This window comes from Coenobita brevimanus, chromosome 67 (genome assembly GCF_032717465.1).
Source record: "Coenobita brevimanus isolate Jiangsu-jjx chromosome 67, ASM3271746v2, whole genome shotgun sequence".
NCBI classification, from domain to species: domain Eukaryota; kingdom Metazoa; phylum Arthropoda; class Malacostraca; order Decapoda; family Coenobitidae; genus Coenobita; species Coenobita brevimanus.
Window position 1 is genome coordinate 32,035,057 of NC_137020.1, and position 24,848 is coordinate 32,059,904.

Genomic DNA, 24,848 nt, shown 5'->3' on the forward strand with positions numbered 1-24,848 from the left:
GGGTGTATGGGCAACAAGTTAGGATCAGGAAAAATGCAAAAATACTGATGTAAAGACAACAGTGCAGTCGCGACCGGAGCTGTGTAAGACCCTGAGTGGCATGAGTAGTAAAAGACTGTGTGGTAAGACAAGTGGTGTTACAGTGAGCCTGGGGCATTAGTACATAGCAAGAGATCTTAGGAGTAGTTATTGAAATACCCACCCCCAAGGGGAGGCCACAGACAGGGTGACGAAACACCCACTCCAAGGAGAGACCACGGGGAGGCGCGCAGAGCGCGTAGAGGGCCCAGGCCAGATGATCCTATGTCCCCCGCCACCATGCGCCCCTCTTCCCCTCAATAGACTCAACGAGAGGTACGCAGTGCTGGTACAGTCGCGGCACATAGTCCTTGACCAGGGCGTAAGGGAAAGTCAATGCCACCACCGGGCTGCAGTGGGTCAGAACACATTCCCTTACACCCCCCTGCCTCCTTCCCCATCACCCCCTGCAGGGGGTGTAAGGGAAAGTGTTCCGACACACTGCAGCCCTGTGGTAGCATTGACTTTCCCTTACACCCTGGTCAAGGACTATGTGCCTGCACACTACTCTCCAGCCTGACCAACACTCACTAGGCTCGGGGTGGGACTTGTATTCATACAGTCCAAGGTAGCACCGCAACAAAGGCCACCATCCACTTCAGGGAGAAGTCGGCCACCTACACTTCTCAACTACTACCCTCTGCAGGACCCTGGCGATAGCCACCATCTGCACCGGTGAAGGGTTGGCCACCATATGGCCTTTACCTGCAGCCACCACTGGGAACAGTGCCGCGGTGATGGCCACTGTCCGCACCAGGGAGAGATTGGCCACATACGACTCTTGGATGTGACCCCAGACAAGGACAGAACCGAGGCGAAAGCCACCGTCCGGGAAGGATCGGCCACTGTCTGTCCTTCATCTGCCACCTCCACAAGGATCAGGACTGCAGCGACGGCCACCATCTGCACCGGGGAAGGGTCAGCCACCGTATGCCCTTCACCTGCCATCCCAGGATTTAGTAGAATCGCAGCAATGGCCACCGTCCGTGCCGGGGAGGGATTGGCCACCGTACCACCCTCGTCTGCTACCCCTGTGATGCCCCTCACAGAAGACGTCCCTTGCTTGGCCCACCCATTCAGAGGCCGAGAGGAACACCCTTCTCTCTCTTCCCAAAGAGGCAGTTCCCAGATGGAGTAGCAGCTGGAGGAGACCTGGCAAGGTCCCGTAGTGAGTCTGGGGATCTGCGCTCTGCAGCCAGTGCCCCGACAACGCCCCTTGCTGTTGGACTCGACCCAAGCAAGAACACAGCCCCCAGTCACCCAGGGGTGCCCCTAGGACTCCGGGGTATGACCTCCCCAGCCCCATCAGCAAGCGGTCCTCCTCCAGGAATGGGTGCAAGCAAGCGCATCTGCTTGCTTTGTTCTGCCTGTCCTGAGGGTCACCCTCCCCACTGAGGCCCCACTAGGGTAGGGCCTCCCTCCGCGCCACCCAGCAGCCCACTCTGGATAACCCAGCCCCTGGCAGTGGTCCCGTGCCTCCTGCAGGAGGGCACACCTGACGAGACCCCTCCCACACCTGGATGACGCCTGTAAGAAGCCCAGGTCCCCAGCAGCCCACACCAGAATCCATCTGTCTTATTGTGCCATTTACCTGTACACTGTATAGTGTTTATATTGTGTTCAATATTGTGTTGTTACTAAGGCAATATATGTGTAAGGTTGGTTGATCCAAGCTTTTATGCCCTGTTCCTCTAGTTGCATGCTCCAAGGCCCGGTCTCGAAGAGAACCCCAGATCAGTCGCTCGTGTTCAGTGGACGAGAAGATGACCACTGAACATGTAGAATAACAGTTATAAAAGAAAAAATTAAAAGAATAGTTGGTCTTCTATGCTTCGGCCTGTTTTTTGATAGATCTTTAAATTATAAAAGAAAAAAATAAAAGAATAGCTGGTTCTCTATGCCCCGGACTGCTTTTTTATAATCTTTAATATTTATTAAAGAAAAAAATTATACGAATAGCTGGTACTCTATGCCTCGGCCTGCTTTTTGAAGATATCTTTAAGAACAGCTATAAAAGAAAGAATAAATTTTGCTGGTCCTCTATGCCTCGGCCTGCTTTTTTAGATCTTTAAGAAGTTATAAAAAATATATATATGTACTGCTAGCCCTCCAGGCCCCACCCTGCTTTTTGATGCCGTCATTTGTATTTTGTCATAACAGTTCTCCTGGCAGCTTATATCCATCCTCCATGCTTACCTGCATTCCTTTTAGCCCAACTCCTCTCCTCTCCTTTCCATCCTCATGTGCATGCATTTGGAATTTGGCAGCAAGTTCTCTGCTCTTAGTGGTAACTTCATCAGGATGACAGTGTGATATAAACAAGTCTTTACATGTTTCACAGGTAAAATTTAAAATGCCCTGTGGTAATCTGTGAATCATAACAAGTAACCTTCTTTGACTCATTTCAACAGGAAACAAGGAAATGCTAAGCCCAATTAGCAGAGAATTAGTTATTTATGTATACACTGAGGTGGTTTGGACATGTGGAGATTGAAGAATGAAGAATGAAAGACTAAGAGGATGTATGTAGGTGAAGTGGAGGGAGGGAGAGGGAGCAGGAGACCGAGGATAAGGTGAAGGGATGGAGTTGAGAAGTATATTAGGGAGGGGAGAGTAGGCTAGGGGGAGAGCAGTCAAATGATGGGTGACAGAACGACTTGGAGGCATGTCTGCGACCACCCTTTGTGGGAGTAGGGCGTCGCGCTACAGATAGATAAATGTATGCATACTGTGCAGCACAGGACTCCCCCTCCCTCCATTTATGAAGACACCTAGAACTCAATGCCGTCTCGCCGAGTTTCACAACACTGACAGTATTAATGTCGAGTGGCTAATCTGTCAGCTGAAACATTTCAATGCCCTTGTAGACTCAATATGCACTCTTTCATATCATCATCATCCGGACCTCCTTTCCCACCCAAGGGCAGGGTGAGGAGTAGCAATGTCCAGATACTCCAAACTTGCCCAATCCAAATAGGCCACACTTCCATTCACTCATCATTCAAGCCCCCGAAATCCTGGCTCTACCGGATACGCCAAAAACATTCACCATATTCTGCAGCTTCACACAAACATATCCAATTGAGTCAATCCAGACGTTGCCATGCTCACAAGGGGTGCCAAAATCCCTGATCATGCACTTCTCCTCACAACATTCATCCACCCAGCTCGATCTCTTGTCAGTTCCCTAGCCTTACTGACTTCCAAACCTCTTCATCACACACTCATCCACCATATCTCTCCACCTCCTTGGCTTACCTTGCCTTCTCCCTCCTTCAAATTCACTCAGGTATACCATTTTCGCAACTCTATTGTTATCAAATCTTTCCACATGACCATACCATCTCGGGACACTCTCTTCGATTCTGGTGTCCACCGACTTCCTCACTCCACACCTTTCACGAATCACATTATTTCGTATCCTATCCACCCTCTGTACTCCACATACATTCCTCAGCAGTCCCATCTCCACTGCTCTTACTCTTGACTTTTCATTTTCATGCCACACCATAGTCTCACACCCATATGTTAAAGTTGGCACTAACACTCCCTCATGTATGCCTTGTGCAGCTGCAACATTCAAGCCTCTGTTTCTTATCAAGGCCTTCATTGCACCAGCTCCTTTTCTTCCTTGAAAACACTCACATGAGAGAGGATAACTGCTGGCTATCACTTACCCTCTTAGATGTCTGTTCCTGTCATGGAAATCATATAGGATTGTATTCTCATCAGCTTAGGAGGCTGTGTAGCACCATTTCCTATGTTATTTACCTTGCATATTACACCTCACTGGTAATTTATCTGTTATTTAAAGTTATTTAAAAACATTCTGATAATGTTTACCTTGCATATTATACATATTACACCTCATATGTGTCTTATGTTCTATGAAAAACATTCTGATACTGACTGTTTGCAATGTGGTGAGGCACTGAACACCTCAAGAGAACATAGGTTCACTGCACACGATGGCCCTGCAGTATTTAATATATGCTATATTCTCTATTGTATTAAACTATTTTAATTACCCTCAATACATGTAAAGCTCAAGTTAGCTAAACACTTTAATGTACTGTACAACTCTCTACACAGTATTAAATATCCCAGAAACACACAAAATATGAAACTTAAAGAAGATGCACACACAAAAACTACAACATATCTTTAATAATAATAATAATAATAATCACCATCACCATCTGGAACTCCTTTCCCACCTTGGGGCAGGGTAATAATAATAATAATAATAATAATAATAACAGTAATAATAATAATAATTATAATATCAATAACAATAATGATAAGGAAGCTTTTAAATATGAGTCAGAAGATTCAATAAACACTTCTAAAAAAGATGTCTATGACGTTGCTACAGAAAATGGAAAACAATACTGAGGTAAAACATCATCATCCTCATTATCATCATCCAGACCTCATTTCCCACCCTAGGGCAGGGTGAGGAGTAGCAATGTCCAGACAGCCCAAATTTGCCCAATCCAATGGGCCACGCTTCCATTCGCTTGCCATTCAAGCCCCCAGAATCCTAGCACTATCTGCTATGCCAAAAATGGGGACACCCATCATCCACTCACTCAATGTAGGGATGCTTTATGGTCTCTACATTGAGTGACAAGCCAAATGGTTTCTTGTACCCAGGAAACCATTTACTATGCTGGGTGGTAAGCATATATCCAGGGTTTTTGGCTGGGTTAAGTGTCCCCCAGATTACCCTATCTAAAATCACTTAATCATGGCAGTTGTTTAGGAGAGCCTCAGAGGGCCCAATACCTGCCCAGGGTTCCCCCTCTTACTGAGGTAAAATATCCATCACAAAATAATGAAAAATATGTTACAAATGAAGGAATTTAATATCACACATAACAAAAGGATGAAGCATGAGATTACAGACTGGGAAAATATCACCGACTAACAGAGAAAGAAGGAAGTGTAAAATGACTGAACAGGCAATGAAAATGAATAAAAAGACTGAAGGTCCTATGATCACAGAATTCCCCAGGATAATAATGAGATGATTATCGGAACAAATAAAAATCCTAGTTAAAAAGTCAACAACAGCAATTACTTATTGTCCTCCCATTGTTAATTAACATTCAATTAATGTCATGGCAAACAGACATAATATACAACACAATCTACCTCATATTACAGCTCAAGATCCCAAGCATTTCAGCTTCTCTAACCTGCCATTCACTATCTGGCTTATGATCTGAAGGTGAGAGGAAAATATCTGCAGAAATTGTATTAGCACAATTAATCAGTATCATAATGTGGGGTCTATGTTCTTGTGGCTGGCTCTTCTGGATGTGAAACATTAGGATTTCAAGATGAAGCTTCCCTTCAACTTCAATCCATCACTGGGAGGGAACTGGGGACCAATTGTTTATGAGGCATCAGGCTCTACTACCAGGATATATCGGTGCCACTACAAAACACACTCCTCCTTACCATTCTGGAGGGAAATGAAAAGGGGGGGAAGGGGGGAGGTCTACCAAATCAAAAAAAAGTTACACCATAAAATAAATGAATAATTGAATACATGGCTATACCAGTGAGCATTATTATGTTGTCTAAAACCTTCCACTCCTCTTCCTGCCGGTGTACTTGGAGTCTTGCCGCACCTCCTTGCCCTGCTTCCGTCGACGCTCCTTCTTCTGCATGATCCACGCTCGTTTGGCCAGCTTTCCTGATCTTATCTGCTTCATTCTTTCCCTGTAAACATAAAAATGCAATATGACTGATCTAAAACTATAGATGGTTTGTTTTCAAATGACAGAATTGAGCACTTCCATATACTAAATGCCAAGTTGCAGCTGCATGAAATTTGATCAGCCTTAGTTATGAGGTGTAACTGAGTCCCTTTTGTAACAGTTAGTTACACTAACTTGGCCCAGAATTTTTATATTTCCTTTTACAGCTTATTTCTCTAAGCTCAGACAAAGAAGACAATAATATGGCTCTACATCCTTTCTATAGCAATTCTTTGTGACTAACATTATACACTGCTCTTAATCTATCGCTACAACTCAGCTTTCAAGATGGACAGATGACAATTTTGGGCCAATTGAAGAGTACAGTTAACTCAACCCTCCAACCTGACTACAAACAGCCACCAAATACACTAAAAATAAATAATTAAACACATATATAAGTGTTAGGGATGTCAAGGGGAAAAAAAAAAATCTATATTTTCGAAAATCCTCATACAACATTAACACACTTCAATATCCTTCCAATACATTGCATTCCTGTAAATTTAAACTGACACACCTGGAGCTATAGCAGTTTACTCTAAACTGGACTAAAATTACCTCTCTCCATCTTGAAAGTTGAGTTGTAACAATAGACTAATACAGTACTACTGGAAAACGTTGCCAGTCAGGAAGAAGTGTTATCGAAAGGAAGCAGAGTCACAGTATTGTCTTATTCTGCCACTGAGTACACACAATAAGCTGCAAACAGACAAAAATCTGGCCCAAGTTAAGGTGTAAGGACTAACATTGGAATAACAACTAAGTCCCCACTACCTGACACAAGGCCTCACTTTCACTGACATAAATCTTGAGTGTTGATGTTTTCATTCTCATCCTGCAGACTGATAGGCAACACAGAATATTTTAGTATAACAGTTGGAGAAATAAACTTTACTTATTTCATTCGAACTTGGCCTAAACTTGCCAACACTCCACATTGAATACTGGGATGGATCAACATATAAACACTATTATAATATGACAGTCAAGAAGTGTTTCTGAAACTATGCACAGCCATGGAATTGTGTTTTTCTACCACTAAGTTCCATGAAATACGCTGCAAGTGGATGAAAATATGGGCCAAGTTAAGGTGAATGAACTATAATAAGGAAGAGGTGCTTGAGACCACTTTTAACCATGATAATAAGGGTGACAAATCCTTACCTGCGCTGATACAAAGCCTGAGTATTGGTGTTTTCATTCTCATACTGCAGACCCTTAGGCAACACACCACCCCCTGTCATCAACACCAGGTAGATCTTCTTTGCCTGTGCATGGACAGAAATGTGATGGTATGAGCATTATGATGTGTGTGATAAAATGCTATTTGCCAATTCCAACTCAGCCCTCTTCACTTCTAGGGAACAAGGGATCCCAAGCAAGGCTATTGTACAGTGGTTTGGAACACTTGAAATACTATTGCACTACTTAGTGGTCTTTTCAAGGTTAAGTAAACATGAAAGAGAAAGTACAGTCTATTTGCTTAATGTGCAAGAATTTGGGTGGTAGAAGACCTCGCTCTCTATAAATTTCGCAATTTACATATAACGTACCATATGAGGAAAATTCTAATTTTCCAAATGGTGGGGTGGTTGCCTCAAAAGTCACCCCTGTCATTCCTAGTCTGTCATTTTGCCAATATAGTATTATGGGACATTAAACACATGTACACAGTAAGTATAATCCACACAACAGCCCCTAACCTAAAATCTATGCAGGAAAGGCTTAGTTGATTTGACGAGATGGGGTTCTGAGGCAAGGCAAGGAAGTTTTGCCACTGAGGGGAAGGCATGGTGATGACGGCAAAAAAAAGCATGGCTGTGTGTAAACAAAGGGACTGTATGCACCATGTGAGGTTGCCCAGGCTAGGCTGAGAGAAGATGCATGGACACCTGCTACGCCACACGGCACACTGACATCATGACCCACATCATTTCCTCAGGCACTCTACAAGGGTAGGTTGAGCTCTGCAGTGTGACACTGGATTCGACTCACTTTGCTGCCCCAATTTCGCATTTTCAAAACCAACTTGCGCACTACCAATAATTCAACTTTCTCACCCCTCTGGCAGGCTCTAGGCATTCTGCACTGTCGAAACTCACATAATAAGTAAACAGACTCTACATCACTAGATTAAAGGACTATTCGTTATTTTGGCCCTAGGCTTTTCTGAAGTATGAACCTGGTGGCCACTGTACACCAATCTCCTCTGGGTAGATCAGGAGTGTTGAGGGATAATTGTACCAACATCACCACATGATGGCATCCCTGAACTTACCATGACACATACCCACCCTGGTGAAGTTTAGGAAGCAAACAACAAGTCCCCAGTGATGCCAGCACACATGGCACAGGTAGAGAAGCAGGGATACACAGATAAATGCATGGCCCAGATAAAGAAAGGCAATCAGATATAAATATACACGGACAGACAAACACTCACCCTGGTAGAGTTAGGGAAGTCCACAACAAGGCCACCAGTGAATCCAGCACGCATGGCCTGTGACACAATCAGCTCCACCTGCGCGTCATTCTCAGGGTAGAACTGGAATACTGCTCGGCTCCCTCGTGCCTTGTGTTGGAAGGCAAGAATAATAACAATGGAGAATGAGATACTGACTGGAAAGGTGTATGTGAGTGAGGTGGAGGGGGAGAGGAGCAGGGGAAGACAAAGGATGCACTGGAAGGGTGTCATGGAGAGAATTATTGGAGGGGGGGGGGATATAAGCTGGAGGGAGAGCGGCAAAATGGCAAAAGACAGGGTGGTTTGAAGGCGATCTATTTGCGGCCATTCCTTATGGGATTAAGGTTGCTACTCTAGGCCATGAAATCCAATAATCCTTAGTTATGAGGTAGGAATGAGTTTCCTTGATTATTAGTTAAATCAACCCTCCAGTCTGACTACAACTGGCAAGTAACTGGGGTGAAAAGGGTTAAGGGTCTCTGGAAGTGAAAAAAACAGACTAAAGCATCTTCCTGGATTCACAGCAACAACCCATCTAATACCTGGACTAAAAATAATGATAATAAGGTAAGGCCAATAGTGCTCTTGTGTATCTGACGCAGTGCAGTGTGGACAATAATGATCATCACTGCTCCTGTCATCACTAACACTATCAAAACCATCATCATCATGCATATCATTATTACTATCATCATGCACACCATTACTATCACCATCATTATCATCATGTATATCATCCTTATCAATATCAATATCATCATCATCACCATCATGCATATCATCACTATCATCATCATCATGCATATCATCACTACCATCATCATTATCACCATCATCATAAATATCATCACTATCATCATCGTCATCATGCATATCATCATGACCATCATCATGCACATCATCATTACCACCATCATCATTATCATACATATCACCACTATCATCATAACCATTAGCTACCACTATCCCCCTCCTCTTCCTCATCATCATCAATATCATCAATATCACAATCACCACCCTCATCATTATCACTCATTATCATCATCATCATCATCCCAATGTTGATTTACACACACACACACACACACACACACACACACACACACACACACACACACAGGGGAAAGTGATGGAGTTAAACCAAGTCAGAAGGTCTGGAAAGAAATATGCACATCTCATACCACAGATCACTGGTACTCTATAATAATGATTCTTTAAACAAAAAATACACACATCTTAGAAAAAAAAATCTCTCCAACCATAACTCTAAGACTGTTTACCTTACATGTAAAAAAAAAAATAATAACAATAAGCTATATGAATGGAAGAATAAAATGACTACACCTGACACTGCGTGGAGTAGTTAGTAGTCTCTTGGCTGTTTTATGATACAAAATGCATTACATGAACAGAACAACAGAAAAGAATGAGAGCACAACCATACCAGGCATATAAACACTGTATAAAAGTCAGCAGAGAAGAATGACAGCATGATTATACCAGGCAAGCAAACACTGCAGAGGTCACAAGAGGAGAAGGACAGCATGACTATACATACCAGACATGCAAACAGTGTGGAGAAGAGTCTGTATAGTCTCTTGGCTGGTTTTTGCTTGGCTGTGTCAGCATAGCAAAGCCACTGGACTGCAGATATGCTGATGGCCCCGTCAAACATGGCTGGACGGAAGGGTACACCCATCCCGATGTCTGACAGCAACATATCTCCGTTCACCTCTCTATCTACAGCAACATCTGGGTTGAGGAGAAGGTGGGGCTATTCCACAGTGCTCAGACAGGCAAGTAAACAGGTAGAGATAGATACATATACTCAATGATAAATAAGTAGACATATCTGACGACAGCATATCCCCTGTCACCTCCCAATCCACAACAAAGTCTGGGAAGAGAAGGGAAATACTATCTATCTATCTATCTATCTATTGCCAGACGCCTCAATCCCGTTTGGGGTGGCCACGAACAAATCGCCTCCAAGTCGCCCTGTCCCCCGCCATTTCACTGCCCTGCTCCCAACTCACACCCCCCTCTCTCATATACCTCTCCACCCCATCCCTCCATCTCATCCTCGGCCTCCCCCTCCCTCTTTCCCCCTCCACCTCACTCACATACACTCTCTTCGTCAGTCTTTCACCCTCCGTCCTCTCCACATGGCCACTACAGTGAAATATATTAATGAGGGTAGTGTGAGTTGAAGGCAGGCCAGCCTGACAGCAGAAACAGGATGACATGGAGGCGAGTTGTTTGTGACCACCCCCTCCAGGATTAGGCAATCTGGCTGTATACAGATAATTAAATTTTTCCCATTTGACCATGTCCATGTTAAATTACAGAAAACTGCTCATTACAGCTCCACTGCCATCTGTAAAGCTGATCTCCTTGTTTATAATATTTACTGCAACAGCTAAATGGAGAAAAATTCTGATATTATGGAACATATCATCTCATAAATAGAAGAGCTGCCAGTTTCTCCCAATGTACAGTATCAGCTGTACACAACATAGCTGTGATATTCTGGGGCATATCCTTGACATGTAACTAATGAGAACTTATGATATACTCAAAAAATTTTGTGACCCCTTTCAGCAGACAAAGCCAAAGCCTTTTTACTTTTTAATCACTCCAAGGTGACACAAAAGCCAAAACAGGGCAAAGGTGTGCGTGAATTTAGTGAGATGATGAAAAAGACTGTGGAAGGCATTAAACATCACCAAGATTAGTTTGTTTTCAATGATGGAACTGAGCCACATTCACAACTTAAATATTACACTGTAGTTGACACAATGGGCCTTAGATATGAGGGAGGAATGAGTCTCCTTTGATTCTAATCACATCAACCATCCATTCTGACTACACTTGATAATAAATCAAACTTAAAGGGGATGGTGAGCTTTGTCAACACTCCATAATCCAGACTTTGTCTGCAGGGGGATATCAATTACTACTTCTGTCTGTACAGAGAAGCGGCTCACCCAACATGGCTGTGGAGATGTCCATGCCAACCCACATGTGCCCCTGCTCTGATATGGTTTCCCCAGACAGCCCTGAGCCACAGCCCAGGTCCAGCAGGAGGCATGGTGTGTCATCTGGAAGGGCCAGCAGTTCTAGTGCTCGCTCTGTACATTTCTCCTGAACTTCAATAATGCGGGTGCTGATGAATGGAAGAGGCGAAATTGAAAAAATAATTAAAACGTGATAAATCCCGTTATTTCAAAAAAGTGGGGGAGGGGGGACTGAACTGAACTGGTGCATTCTGTAATAGTACATTATATAATGCTGATGAAACAGCAAATCCAATATTACAGCCTATTGGAACCAGATGCTAGGTTAGTGTAATGATGTAGTGATTCAGTTCTAATTAAACATAGTTATAACTGAATTCTATAAGGGAAAAAAATGCCCCCAGCCAAACTGCTCAACTAATCTGTACCCCTACTAGGCTCAGGCTACTAAGTTTCTAATACATTTAAGCTGTTCTCTAGAGTAGGACATGTATCTTTTATCTTTCATCTCAGCAAGCCTTTTTGCCAAGTTTCCCCAAATTTTCTGTATCAAGTACTGTATACAGAAACAAGTTAATAAGAAAGCTTCATAATAAAAGCACTCCATAAAAATAACAAAGAACCTCATATTATTTAGCCTATATATAATAATAATACAGGACTTCTTATACTTCACCCTACAAATAATAGAGAACTTCTTATAATTTACTCTAAGAGACGCAGAGACCTTCTTATATTCATCCCTAAAAATAGTTGAGAACTTCTTATACTCTTCCCTAAAAATAGTAGAGTTATACTTTACCCCCCCAAAAAAAAATCAGGACTTCTTACATTTTACCCTGAAATAAAAGAGAACTTATACTCCGCCATAAAAATAACAAAAGAACCCATACTTTACCCAACAAATAAGAGAACATCTTCTTATACTCCACCATAAAAAAATAATAGAATTCTTATACTAACAGAAAACTTCTTATACTTTACCCTAAAAATAACAGAAAATATCTCATACTTTACCTTCAAAATAGCTCAGAACACTACTCTTTACCCTTAAACAACAGAGAACTTATGCTTCACACTACAAATAACACAGAACTTATACTTAACCATATATACTGCACCTCTGTACTGTACTTACTTCTGGGTGTACTTGCGAGCTTCATTAATTCCATAGTACTGAAAATGTGAAAATAGGTGTATATAAATCTTTATGGCAAATCAGCAACATAAAAGCATGTCACACCGCACTTAAACTGATTAGGTTACATCAGGCTGACTAATCTAATTACTCAGGCTAGATTCCATTTGGTTTCCTTAGTACTATAGCTACAAAACGAATTTAAAATGACAAAAGGCTGTACACCAATTTTGTCACTTAATTCCATTGTACCTTGAAATGCTATCCTTACCCATAAGCTGAATTATTCAGTTTGAGCACTATGGCATAAAAAGATGTTGATTAGCTTTTTTTTTTTTTCCCTGCCTAAATATCAGGCAGCTGATTTTCATCAAAGGAACCATGCCAATAATGATATGGGATGCTGGGAAAGGATAATTTGGCACTCAACACAAGGAGCCACAGTTCACACCGTATCACGAAATATTAACAATAATATATTAGGCTTAGCTTAACTGTTAACACTACTGGAATATACCTCCACATATCTGAAATATTCAATATCCATGCCATAAGCTATTTATTCCCCACGACACGTGACAGCACAGTCAGCAACGAAGTTTAATGCTGTAAAAAATCAAGTAACCCAATTTCCCATTGACTTGAAAGCTTTTCTCTTTATTCTGAGGTCTAACTTAATGGTTCACATATATAATTCATTCATTCAGCCCCTCTAAATCCACTGGTACTCACCACTTCAGGAGGCGCCTGATGCTCAGGCCGCTTCGACGACATGACTTCTGTTTACAAGTGGAAAGGAGATTTTGATCTCGGCTACTTTTCAGAACCCTGACTTTCGAAACTGTAGATAATAAGGTGTCTTTAATTGAGATAAGCTGCCAAAGCTGAAAAAAAATAAAATACACCCGGTTCATACAATAATGTGGACTAAAAATGAAACGAAAATTAAGCGTGTGGCGCGATCTTTAAACTACCACCGCCCTGGCCCTCTGTAGGTTGATCGAAAAAGCTCCTGCAACGATATGGGAAATACGAGCTTATATGATTACTAAATATTCTGGTATACCTCACTGGGATAGTCAGTCATACTTGTCTTTACTCACAGTCGATCCACAACCCCTCATACACTATCACTTTTTCTGTACTATTCCGACACTGTCAAATCCCTTAACACCCACTCTTTCATGCTCCTCATGGAATTATGATTCGGCCAAGTACAATTCATGCTGACATCAAATTACAACCACAAATTATTGACTCTTTTAGTATCATCATCCCAAACTAAAAGATGGGGTGGGGTGGAGTCAGAAATAATGAAAAAGCACAAAAGAAGGATGACTGTCAACTATCATGCCTAGTGAAAAGGGTCATTCAGTCATATACCATTCTCCAGCAGAATGCAAATCTTACCCAAACCTGGAAAAAACAAAAAAATGAATATACCTAGGCTACATTAAATAATCTCTCCATCTTAACCTCCTCCTCTTCCTCTCACTACATGTACGTACTTGTCATTCCTCTATAGTTTTTGTTCTAAGGGCTGTTAGACTCCAGGTTTCTGAGCCATTTAAAGTAACAGCACATTGCTAAATATAACTCTGCTTTTAGAAAGAGAGGTATGTAAAAGTGTTTTTCATTATGCTTTTTTTATTTGGAGAACCTCAAACTCATTTCCATTCTTTGCTTGCGTTTGTTACCCTGAACTCAAACTTTATATCATAGGTAAAATATTTGTTACCCTGCACTTCTGCAACTTTCTTAATTACTGTCAGGAACTGAAAATGATTAACTTTCATAGTCATCTCATCTTAACCTACATTACCTTAACTTATGTTACCTTTTGTATCAGCTGACCTCTAAATACAAATAATGCAGATGATTCATTCTGAGATGATATTCAAATGATTCCAAAAGATAAGGAAGATGGAGTTGCTTAGTGTGGTTAAACATGAATGCTTGGTCAGCACACAACTTACCAAATCTTCTTCCAGATGATTTAATGTTTGTTTCATGTTCTGGGAGGTCATTCCACTGGTCAATCTTCTTTCAGATGATTCTTGTTTGCTTCAGGTTCTATAGTTCAGCTACTTTGTACCTAGTATGGTGGTGCCTCCTCTTGGTTCTGCTGTGCTTCTTGTACAACTTGAAATGATGACCTTTTGTTTGGTTCTCTTCCATGACGAGTTTGATTATAATGTCACTGTCATATCTGTCATTATCACACCATACTCTAAGTGACTTTGGAGCTTTCATAACACCTCTGTCTTGGTGATTCTACACTACTTCTCAGTATCCTCTAGTATGTTACTGACAAAAAGTGTCAATATTGAAATTATATAAATAACCTACAAGAGAATGTAAGATGTAACATTAAAAATAAATTACCGTACTACAGAAAATGTTCTACGAAGCCTTCCATGCCACCTAGAATACAAGCAATCATGTACCGGTAAATCATGTCTGCCCTTTGTTGTCAGTAAGCTCATTTCATGAGTCTTCTGTTCAGCTCAAAAATCATCCCTTGTTGTTTATATACATCCCTTTGGATCCCAGGGGTGCTGGCCGAGGCATTGCACTGGGAGGGTACTAAGCGTACCGCCCTCCGCCTACCGGCTCATAGTCGCAAAGCTCATAGGTCCCTACCCGGGGGTTCCCTACTCTATAAAGACTTGAAGAATCCCAGTTCTGTCCAATACTCGGGACACTGGGCTCCAATGAGAGAGAGATATATATATATATATATATATATGTGTGTATTTATTTATTTATTTATATAAACTTTCATCAGTGAACTGAATACTTTCATTACATATTTCTTTGTACTATCCATCTAAATTTCTGAAAATGTCTTAGTGAAGAGGATAATGAAATTCCTTAAGTAGCAAAACATTAAGAAAATCAAATAAAAACATTTACACCTTTTTCTAATATTTTGATTACATGAAACTGTAGGCTTATACCAACTGATCTGTATTACATGCATGTTACCATTAACAAGTTTCAGGAACTGTACCTGAACTTGTGTATTAGTGTACTTTACAGTACAAAACAGAAGAGCAGTCTTTACTTGAGACATGTACTGGTACACTAATCCTAATGTTTCACATTTATCTGACAGAAGTACCTCACTAATTGTGTAAAAGGACTTACTGAATACCTCAGTGCTAACTCCTTTGGTTTATAAAACCTAATGATAAATAAATACCTCAGTGCTAACTCCTTTGGTTTATAAAACAATGATAAACATCACCTAAAATAAATTCTTTTACATGACAAACATAAACTATACCACTTACTTCTTCAACACCTTTAATATGGTTTGTATATTTCATTTTTGCCAGCAGAAGATCTTATACAGCTTATCAGGCACTTTTGGAGAGGGAGGAGTCAGATATGGATTTCAATAACCCTTTCACTATCTAAGCTGAATATGAACACCTGGTAGTCATTGTCATCATCATCATCATTATCAACCTGAGTCAGTCCAATGCTGGATGGGGGGGGGGGGCAGAAGAATGCAGATGGTTAGGCCTGTGAGATGGAATCAGGATTCCAAGGGCTTGAATGCTGAGTGAATGAATAATGTGTTCCATGTCACTGGGCAAGCCATTAATTAATTCTCCATCTCCTGTACCATGATTTCACTGTCACAGCCTTCTGGATCCTACCTCACCCCACAGGTCAAGATAACAATGATGATGATTACGATGATAATGATCATGATGATGATGAATGTACAACCCAAGAGAAAGAAAATATCTACGGTACATGCTGTCACTTAACTGGCTTAAAGGTTGTACTGCCCTGGTTTTCTGGCAGACTTGAGTGTTTCTCTATTCTAATACAGTGCATAGTTCTGGTCTTCACACAGCAATCGGGAGGCTTGTCATCAACTTTCCATCGCTTCCTCTCCAAGCCCACAACAGAAGTGGGTGAGTCATTTCTTTTACGTTCCTCTGTTTCAATGCTTCTCTGGAAGGGAATCTCTGTTTTCAGTAGGGGATGCTGCATGTTTGTTACAACAGTTCCTGCATTTGGTAAAATAGTTTCTGAATTTTCTGAATTTGGTAGAACAGTATCTGCATTTAGTATGAGAGTCTCCAGCTTTAGTACATTAGTTTCCACTTTTGGTACAACACTGTCTGCATTTGGTACAACTTTATCAGCATTTGTTACAAGAGTCTGCATCTTCTGTACATTCTTATTCTTGACTGGTATGAGGATGCGGAAAGTTCTTGCCTGTGTTCCACTTTTACTGCCGAAAACCTCAGTGTTGAATCGGCTCGGTTTGGGTTTTTCCTTCACAGACATTGAGAGGGGCTTGTCACTCACAGACATCAGGAGTTTGAACACTTCCGGAGGGATGAGCTTTAACTGGTCAACAGGGCTAGTGTTAGTATTTTCAGGGGCCTGTTTCTTTTTCAGGCATGGATATGTTCTTAGAGCTTTGGGTGGGGTGTTAAATTTTGGTTCAGTCTCCTCTTGATACTCACAGATCTGGGGAGCTTCCATTTTAACTGGCTCTAGGATGTTGTTACGGACTACATATGACCCTACAATGTCCCCACACATACCACTGCTTCTGTCTGATTTGATTAATACATTTTCATCATTCCCACTGTCCACAGACTCTCCCACCACTTCTAATAATTTGTCAGAAGCCACTTTATGTTTGAATTGATCTTTTCTCTGTGCTGGACTTTGTCTTGGGGTGCTTGTTATTTCCATTTCTTCTATATGCTCCTTCTTTTCGGCAATTATCTTTCTCAAATCTCGGTGTAAAATATTCTCATATGCAGATGAAAGACACTCATGAAGTTCCTGAAGTACGGCCTGGTCTTTCAGTAAGTACGTGTAGCTGCGTATATGGTCGATGATCTCTCGACACTTGTGGCCCAAGTCCTCGAGGGGTTGGTGTGGGGCCTCCAGTGATATGGGGTCCTCGGATTCTGCGCCAGCACACAACTCATGTTCCATTTCAATGGAGTCCTGGGAAGACAGGGTTAATATTATTTTTGTACAGTCCCTTACCTAAGATAACAGTACTCATTAACCCCTTCAGTCCTTTTTTTCTTCTTAGTTTATTCTTGGTAACCTCCAGATGATTCTGTTAACATTGGAGAAACCATTTGTACTGACGGGGTTTAGAAACAGTATCCACTAACCCCTTCATGACCTGATTTCTCTCCAGTATGATTATCTGATGACAGCAAGAATAAAATGAAAAATACATCTTAGGAATGAAGGAATTAACGGAAAAAAAAAAAAAGTACAAAAAGACAGTACCATATACCAAGGTCTTTCTGTAAAACGTACCTCAACCTGGTGGACGTACAGGGCCGGCAGGAAGTGGTCAAGCAGCATGGTGATGAGGTGGCTGAGGCGGGGCCGGGGTTGGGGCAGCTGAGAGTGGTAATGGCGGAACACCTCATTCACTTGTTCTACTCCGTCATGGCTGCTTTGACTTTCAAGGCCTCCCTCTCGATAACACCACACCCACCGCTATGGGGAAATGATAAAACTAACTGGGAGAGTGTACCTGAGCAGGTGGAATAAAAAATTGATTGGGAGAGTGTGTGTGAGAGAGTGGAATGAAAGACTGACTATGTGTATGAGTGGGAGGAGGGACTAACTGGGAGAGTGTACATGAGCTGAATGAGAGACACTCTGGAACAGTGTATGTGAGTTGAATGAGAGTCTGACTAGGAGAGTGTATGTGAGTGAGATGGAAGGGGGGGGGGGCCAAAGATCAGGTGGAGGGATGGGATGGAGAGGTATAGAAATGAGGGTTTGGTGTGTCACTTGTTCGACACTGTCATGGCTGCTTTGATTCCCTACAGTTGACACCAGATCCATCATTACAGTTCATAATAGTAGTATTTATATACATACAAGAATACTGTCCTGAACAGTGTATTACTGTTTTATATATGCAAGGTGCTATCCAAAATTTTCCAGACTGAGATCGCAATGCCTAAACAGGTTGAAGTAGCACAATGAGCCTCTAGGTGTGTGTGCTAACATGCATTGTGAGTCAGTGTGCCATGAGGTGTGGAGGTAGGCTGCCATGGGGATTAGTGACATTTGTTTGTCTGCCATTGTGCACTTGTTGTCAGGTGATTTAAAAGGATATAAAAATGGATCAGCGAATTTGTATCAAATTTTGTGCAAATCTCAAGAAAAATGCAACAAAGACCCTGGCAATGATTCAACAAGTGTTTGGTGAGCAATCTCTTGGTCGAGCACCGGTGTTTCAGTGGCACGTGCAGTTCAAGGCTGGCTGAACATCGGTTGAAGACGACGACCACACAGGGAGGCCCTCAACCAGTACAATTAATCAGAATGTCACAAAAAATCAGCAGCTCGTCCATAAGCATCAACATCGGAGCATTTACAATGTTTATGAGGAGGTGGGACTTTGTTATGGAACATGTCACTGAAGAATTGGACATGTGCCACATTGCACCAAATTTGTCCCCAGGCTCCTATCGGCTGACCAAATGCAGCAATGCACTGATGTCAGAACTGAGCCTCTTGGACTCACCTCAGATGATGAAACCTTCTTGTCCAGGCCCCCTGTGACTTCCTTCTGTTCCCAAAAATGAAGATCAAACTGAAATGGTGTCATTTTGATACCAGTAAGGACATCCAGAAAGAATAGCAGGCAGTGCTTGACACTCTCGTTGAAAAGGACTTCCAGGGAGAATTTCAGCAATGGAGGAAGCCATAGGACCAGTGTATCAATGTGCCAGGGTACTACTTTGAGGGTGAAGGTGACTAATAGGAGATATGGTGAGTTTTCAGTTTTATACAGAATTAGTCTGGAAAATTCTGGATAGCCCCTTGTACAGTATATCTTGAAAGTTGAGAGAGAGAGAGAGAGAAATATGCACTGTTAACTTGCTATATGATATTTAGGTGCAGTTGTAATATACAAAATAAGTAAGTATGAAAGATATCCTACTACATAATATTTTCTAGGTCAGTATGAATACTGTCCATAATGGTTAGTTTGTTTCCATATGATCAAGATTCCTAACCCTTTCCAGATCAGCTGATGGCCAACAGGAGGAAAAATTTACAAGTAACTGCAGGACTCACTCCTACATCATCACTAAGGCTCAGTGAATTTCATAAAACCCCAAACTTGTACTGTATTTAGATGGGACAGTGGCCCAGTTCAGTAAGATGATAATAAACTAGCCATGTTACCTCATACTCTGGTTGCCAAACTTTCCTGAACCACAGCCGGAGACGGGGAAGCTTGAGCCAGGAGTCACTGAGGAAAAACTCTTCCTCTGCAGCACTGAACTCCTGCACCGACGATGCCTCTGCCATCTTACGCAGGTGGTTCAGCACACACTCCTTCTTGGTTGCCATCCTGTTCCGTCTTTCTGAGAGCCAAGTGGACCATGCCTGTTCTCTCTGATAGTCACAGATAAGGATCCTAGCTTTGTTGAATGTGCTTTTAACTGCTGTCATCTCTGCTTCTGACACCCCACACATCACTGTTGAGGGGTTCCAAGTGGGGTTCCATTCTCGGAAAACTCCCAGCGCCTTGCTCAAAGCCTCTGAGGTATCATTCAGGATGAATATTGTCCCAGTAACCTGATAATCAATGTTAGTTTTGACTAACAGGAAATACAAAGGTATGGATGCATCAACTGCCTTATAAACTGCATCCAGCAAACACAACTTCTGCCCATATATTTCCAGTAACTCCCGTTGCCACCTGGTCTGTATCAGTAACAACAGTGGCTCGGATCTGCCGTCTTTCGTCTCTTTTAATCGACCTGAGTGTGTCTGGATGAAGAATCTGTCTTGTGGCTGACTCAGCAACCAACTTTCTATCTTGGCTTCGATGTTTTCCATATCAACCTGTGAACTTCTTAGACGCATAATGGTACTATTCACTAGATTCTTAATGTAGGATCTCTTTGGGTAATATCGAAGGTCTGTTTTCTCAGGCCACTTCTCCCACTCAAATAACTCAGTTTGGATGAACTGTGTGAGCTTTGTGTTAATGTGTGTGACACTTGTTATCCTTTCTGACACAAGTTCCTCAATTTTGCTCTTTATACGATGGTCGACGGAAGGGGTCACCACTCGCACAAAGGAGTGATTCAGATGTGCAGATTCTGCAGGGAAGTGAACATAAACTCTCATCTCCCCAACAGCAGTCCCATCTCTTATTGCCTTCTGCAGGTTGGATGAGGCCTTCTTCCTGTAAAACTCAGTGTTTGCGGGGATCATGAATTGGGGAAACTTGATAATTTCACGGAGATATATCAGTGCCGGGCAGTTTTGTTTCTTGGATTCCTGGATTCGCTTGTGCCGCCTCCTTGACTGCTCATTCTTTAGCACAGCCTCCCGGTACTTCCGTTTCTGGCACATGTTGCGGTCGACACCAAACTGGCAGTCATAGATACGACTGCCAGCAACGAGGTAGGGAATGCCATCATGCACCATCTGGCAGCTCTTGACCTTTGTGTTATCACCATCGCTCCAAAAGATCTTATAAGGCTTAGGGTCAGCTCCCAAGTCTGAAATGGAAAGGTAAAGACCTACACTACTCTCTGCATCATTTTTGTGACACTCATTACCGTACTGTTTGGCAGTCGATAAAAAATAATAACTGAAATGTAGACTATATAAGTACTGTTTACTACTAGTAATTTAGCTAAGTGCAAGATTATGTACTGCTGTACTGGTATATAATGTTCTCTCTCTCTATACAGTAAACAATACTGAATGTGAATCTCTATAGCTACATAGTGAAGATATTGGTGCCTTATCCATCCACTAATTTGTCAATGCTTTGGTTTCACTAACTTTCATGTCAAGCTGCCTTTTTCTTTACACACTTACCAAATCAAACCATTTGCTTGGTTTTCCATGCTTCTTCTCATCCCCAAACTCAGCAAAATACACCTTATCATCACTCTAGTCATATCCTATCTAGTACCATCCAAACACTACCTTCATCTAAGATTCAGAGACATTATACTCTGAATCTTAGAGAGATTAGCCTACTGTACGCATACCGGTACTTCTTATCAAGTTTGTAACATTCATGTATATGTATATACTGTGTATATATATATATATATATATATATATATATATATATATATATATATACGGTATATTCCTTAATAATGCTACATTCTCTGCTAAATGTTTGACAGGTTATAAACTACCTTTATTGATTCATGAAAGATATGTAAAATGTGGGTACTTGTTAATGATCATTCTCATTACTTCTTCAAGAGAGGGGATGGGGGGAGTAAACATATAATAATAAAAAGTGGTAAATGGGCAAACCTCTCCAATTATATCGGTATTGCAGGGTAAACTTTCTTTAATCTTAGCTACACTAAAACACAAACGGCACTTACTTTTATAATCAATCTCCTTTTTCCGTGCCCATGCCAAGCAGTATCTCATGTCAGTCTCTTTCTGATAGGATTCAATGGCTCTGAGTGCTTTGTCGTAGTCATAGAAATAACCAAACCCATCGGAAATTGTAACATCGAATTCCACTGCGGACGACATGATACCTTTGTCTTGTTCTCGCCCAAGAATCACTAATTATTCTCTATTATTCCAGAAGTTACAGCTTAAGAACTCTAATTGCCTTTGACTCAATAACTGGACTCCATTAATTTGCTGATGTGTGAAATGAAGCACTTTTTCTTACTGTTCAGTGTTCACCAATGTTTGTTTACATCGTGGCGAGAATCACTCTTCCCTGACGCCAGAAGGATGTGACGTCATGGGTAGGGAAGCTGGAGATAAATCGTAAGAGAGAGTGGCCAGAGCGATGTGACGTCATGGGTAACGAAGCTGAGGATAAATCCTAAGAGAGAGAGAGAGAGAGAGAGAGAGAATTACATATATACATAGAGATAGACACAGATAGATAAACAGATACTGATAGATAAGACAGTCGGGGGTGATGGGTGAGGACGGTAACCTGTTGAATATTAATGAGATAAGGTGTGTGTTTCTGGTGGGTCATTCCAGTTTTATGGCTTTCCTAGTGTGAACTGCTTTATTCCTGGTTCTGCATACTGCCTCACTGTTTATATGACGATGGTGATGATATGATGATTGGGGTATAATGATAATGGTGATGACATAATGATGACTGGGATATGATGATGATGATTATGATGATGACAATGAGGCAGAAGTACATCTGCAGCCTGCAGTCCACCGGGTTCATATTGCAGGACCTGGGGTTGCTACCGGTACTAGTACTGTTACTACTGCCACCACCACCACCAGCATCACAACAACAACAACAACTTCTACTACTGCTATTACTATTACCATTACCACCACCACCATCACTACTACTGCTAATACAGTGATACAAAACTTGCGCCCGCGCCAGCAAGCACTTCGTGCGGATGAGAGAGAATCCGGAATGTGCAACTATCCCGCCTCCAACGCATGTCCTAAATGAGAGGTATTTTCAGGCGCTTGCAAGCCGAACACGCGCGTATCTACCTGCCGTTCTTCCTTCCGTGTCATCCCATCTCACCTGCACAATTACAACCCTTCCAGTAGGAGAGAGAGAGAGAGAGAGAGAGAGAGAGAGAGAGAGAGAGAGAGAGAGAGAGAGAGAGCAGTGCCAAACAAAACGCCCCAGACTGTCAGACACCTCACATGTCAGTAACCCACAGACCGTCAAGGGAAAGGTTACTCTCCCCTCGTTTCCGCGCCTCGTCGAGGCCCACGATTATTTGACTGAAGCTGTCATCATTGTAATATCTAAAGAAACCTCGTACATTTGGATCCAATATAGTTTCTAATATCTTAAATTCTCATGCATATCTTATAATCCTTTGTAAGTTATTTTTTATTTATTGTACAGTATATATTCATTTTCCAGACGCCTTAAATTGCATACATTTATCAGTGTAGTTGATTCTTATACATCAGCGGTGTATATTAATTTCCACAACACTCCTAGCACATTGTACGTCTAACCTGACAAAAGTCCCCAACTCATCTTGAGCTCAGTAGACGGCCAAGTGTTGGAGGGTCAATGTGAGTTGTAACCAAGGAGACACATTCACATCTTATACCAAAGCTTCATCAAATTTAACACAAAAACGACTATGTATGAGCCATCGAAGTAGCCTAGTCCCTTCGAGTGAAAAAAAATATATATATATATTTTTTGGAATAACTTTAACAGTGGAACAAATTTTGACTGCGAACTTTAATCAGGAATAAGACAAAAATGCCTCTGCCTCATCCCAGTGAAAGAGACTAAAAAGACAAAAAGAAAAAGAAAAGGACCTGTATACGGTATACTAAAAACACTGACAAAATAACAGAAAGAATATAACTTTGAAAAGGAAAGCTTCGTACTACTCCCTAGGCTGAAGTGCGTGCGTGGAAAACAGTAAGGTTGCAGGCTATCAGCTGTCACGTGTCATGTCACAGCCAAAGGGTAAGTTAGTAACAATAATCGTAGTGTCAAAGGAGTATTCTCTCTCTCTCTCTCTCTCTCTCTCTCTCTCTCTCTCTCTCTCTCTCTCTCTCTCTCTCTCTCTCTGTTACACAAACACCTTGATTCGTACCTGGTCAGCATTAGAAAGCGTCAATTCCAGCCGCCACTCTCCCAATTACAATATAACCCATATACTGATTTCATTACGTACTTGGTTATCACAATAAAAGATAAACTGTAATTAGCTATCAATCTCCCTACTACAATAACAACCCACATATACTGATCTCATTACGTACTTAGCCTGCATGAGGAGAGGTAAATTCTGGCCATCATTCTCCCTATTACAACATCTCAACTATCACATGAACTGCTCTTCATAAAGGCATCCCTTCTTGGTTCGTACTTAACCAGTATGACGAAGGGTAATTTCTAGCCATCACTCATTATTACACCTAAATTTTCATATGCACAGATCTCACTACCAACACCCACTTGACCAGCATATGAAAGGATAAATTCTAGCCATCACTCTCCCTTCTGAGATCTAATCATGCACTGAACTATATAAATACTGATAAAGATAAAGATAAAAAATATTGATAATGATAACCACGAGGTCTAAAGGAAAACGTGCAGCTACTCAGTATATTTTATCCTTCCAGTACAAGTTACCATACACACACAGACCCTCAAATACACTGCTGACCCGTAGACTCAGACAATGCAAGAGGACTCACCGTGGCTCATAACAAAAACCCCTCTAATGAGATGTGTTCACAGTTGCTACGTGGGCTATACCTTTTACTTACGTCACGTGATTTTTCAGACGGTGAATAAAGACGCAACCTATATAATCTTCAAAGTTAGGAGACATAATCGTTCACCGGAAACCTATTAACATTGTTCAACA

General features: G+C 41.6%; 2 protein-coding genes across 2 annotated transcripts; both read right to left on the bottom strand.

The window, feature by feature from the left end:
- Window positions 1-3,921: 3,921 nt before the first annotated feature.
- Window positions 3,922-13,242, bottom strand: LOC145405512 (18S rRNA (guanine-N(7))-methyltransferase-like). Its single transcript, XM_080276858.1, has 7 exons — window positions 13,201-13,242; window positions 12,469-12,506; window positions 11,301-11,479; window positions 9,872-10,065; window positions 8,293-8,421; window positions 7,014-7,117; window positions 3,922-5,808 (listed from the first exon to the last, which is right to left on the bottom strand). The coding sequence occupies exons 1-7, from the start codon at window positions 13,240-13,242 to the stop codon at window positions 5,667-5,669; spliced, it is 828 nt and encodes a 275-aa protein (XP_080132984.1). The 3' UTR covers window positions 3,922-5,666.
- A 3,000-nt stretch (window positions 13,243-16,242) lies between these two features.
- On the bottom strand, window positions 16,243-22,157 carry LOC145405609 (uncharacterized). The gene is made up of 4 exons (XM_080276936.1): window positions 21,867-22,157; window positions 19,681-21,002; window positions 17,785-17,970; window positions 16,243-17,457 (listed from the first exon to the last, which is right to left on the bottom strand). The coding sequence occupies exons 1-4, from the start codon at window positions 22,021-22,023 to the stop codon at window positions 16,243-16,245; spliced, it is 2,880 nt and encodes a 959-aa protein (XP_080133062.1). The 5' UTR covers window positions 22,024-22,157.
- Window positions 22,158-24,848: the final 2,691 nt, after the last annotated feature.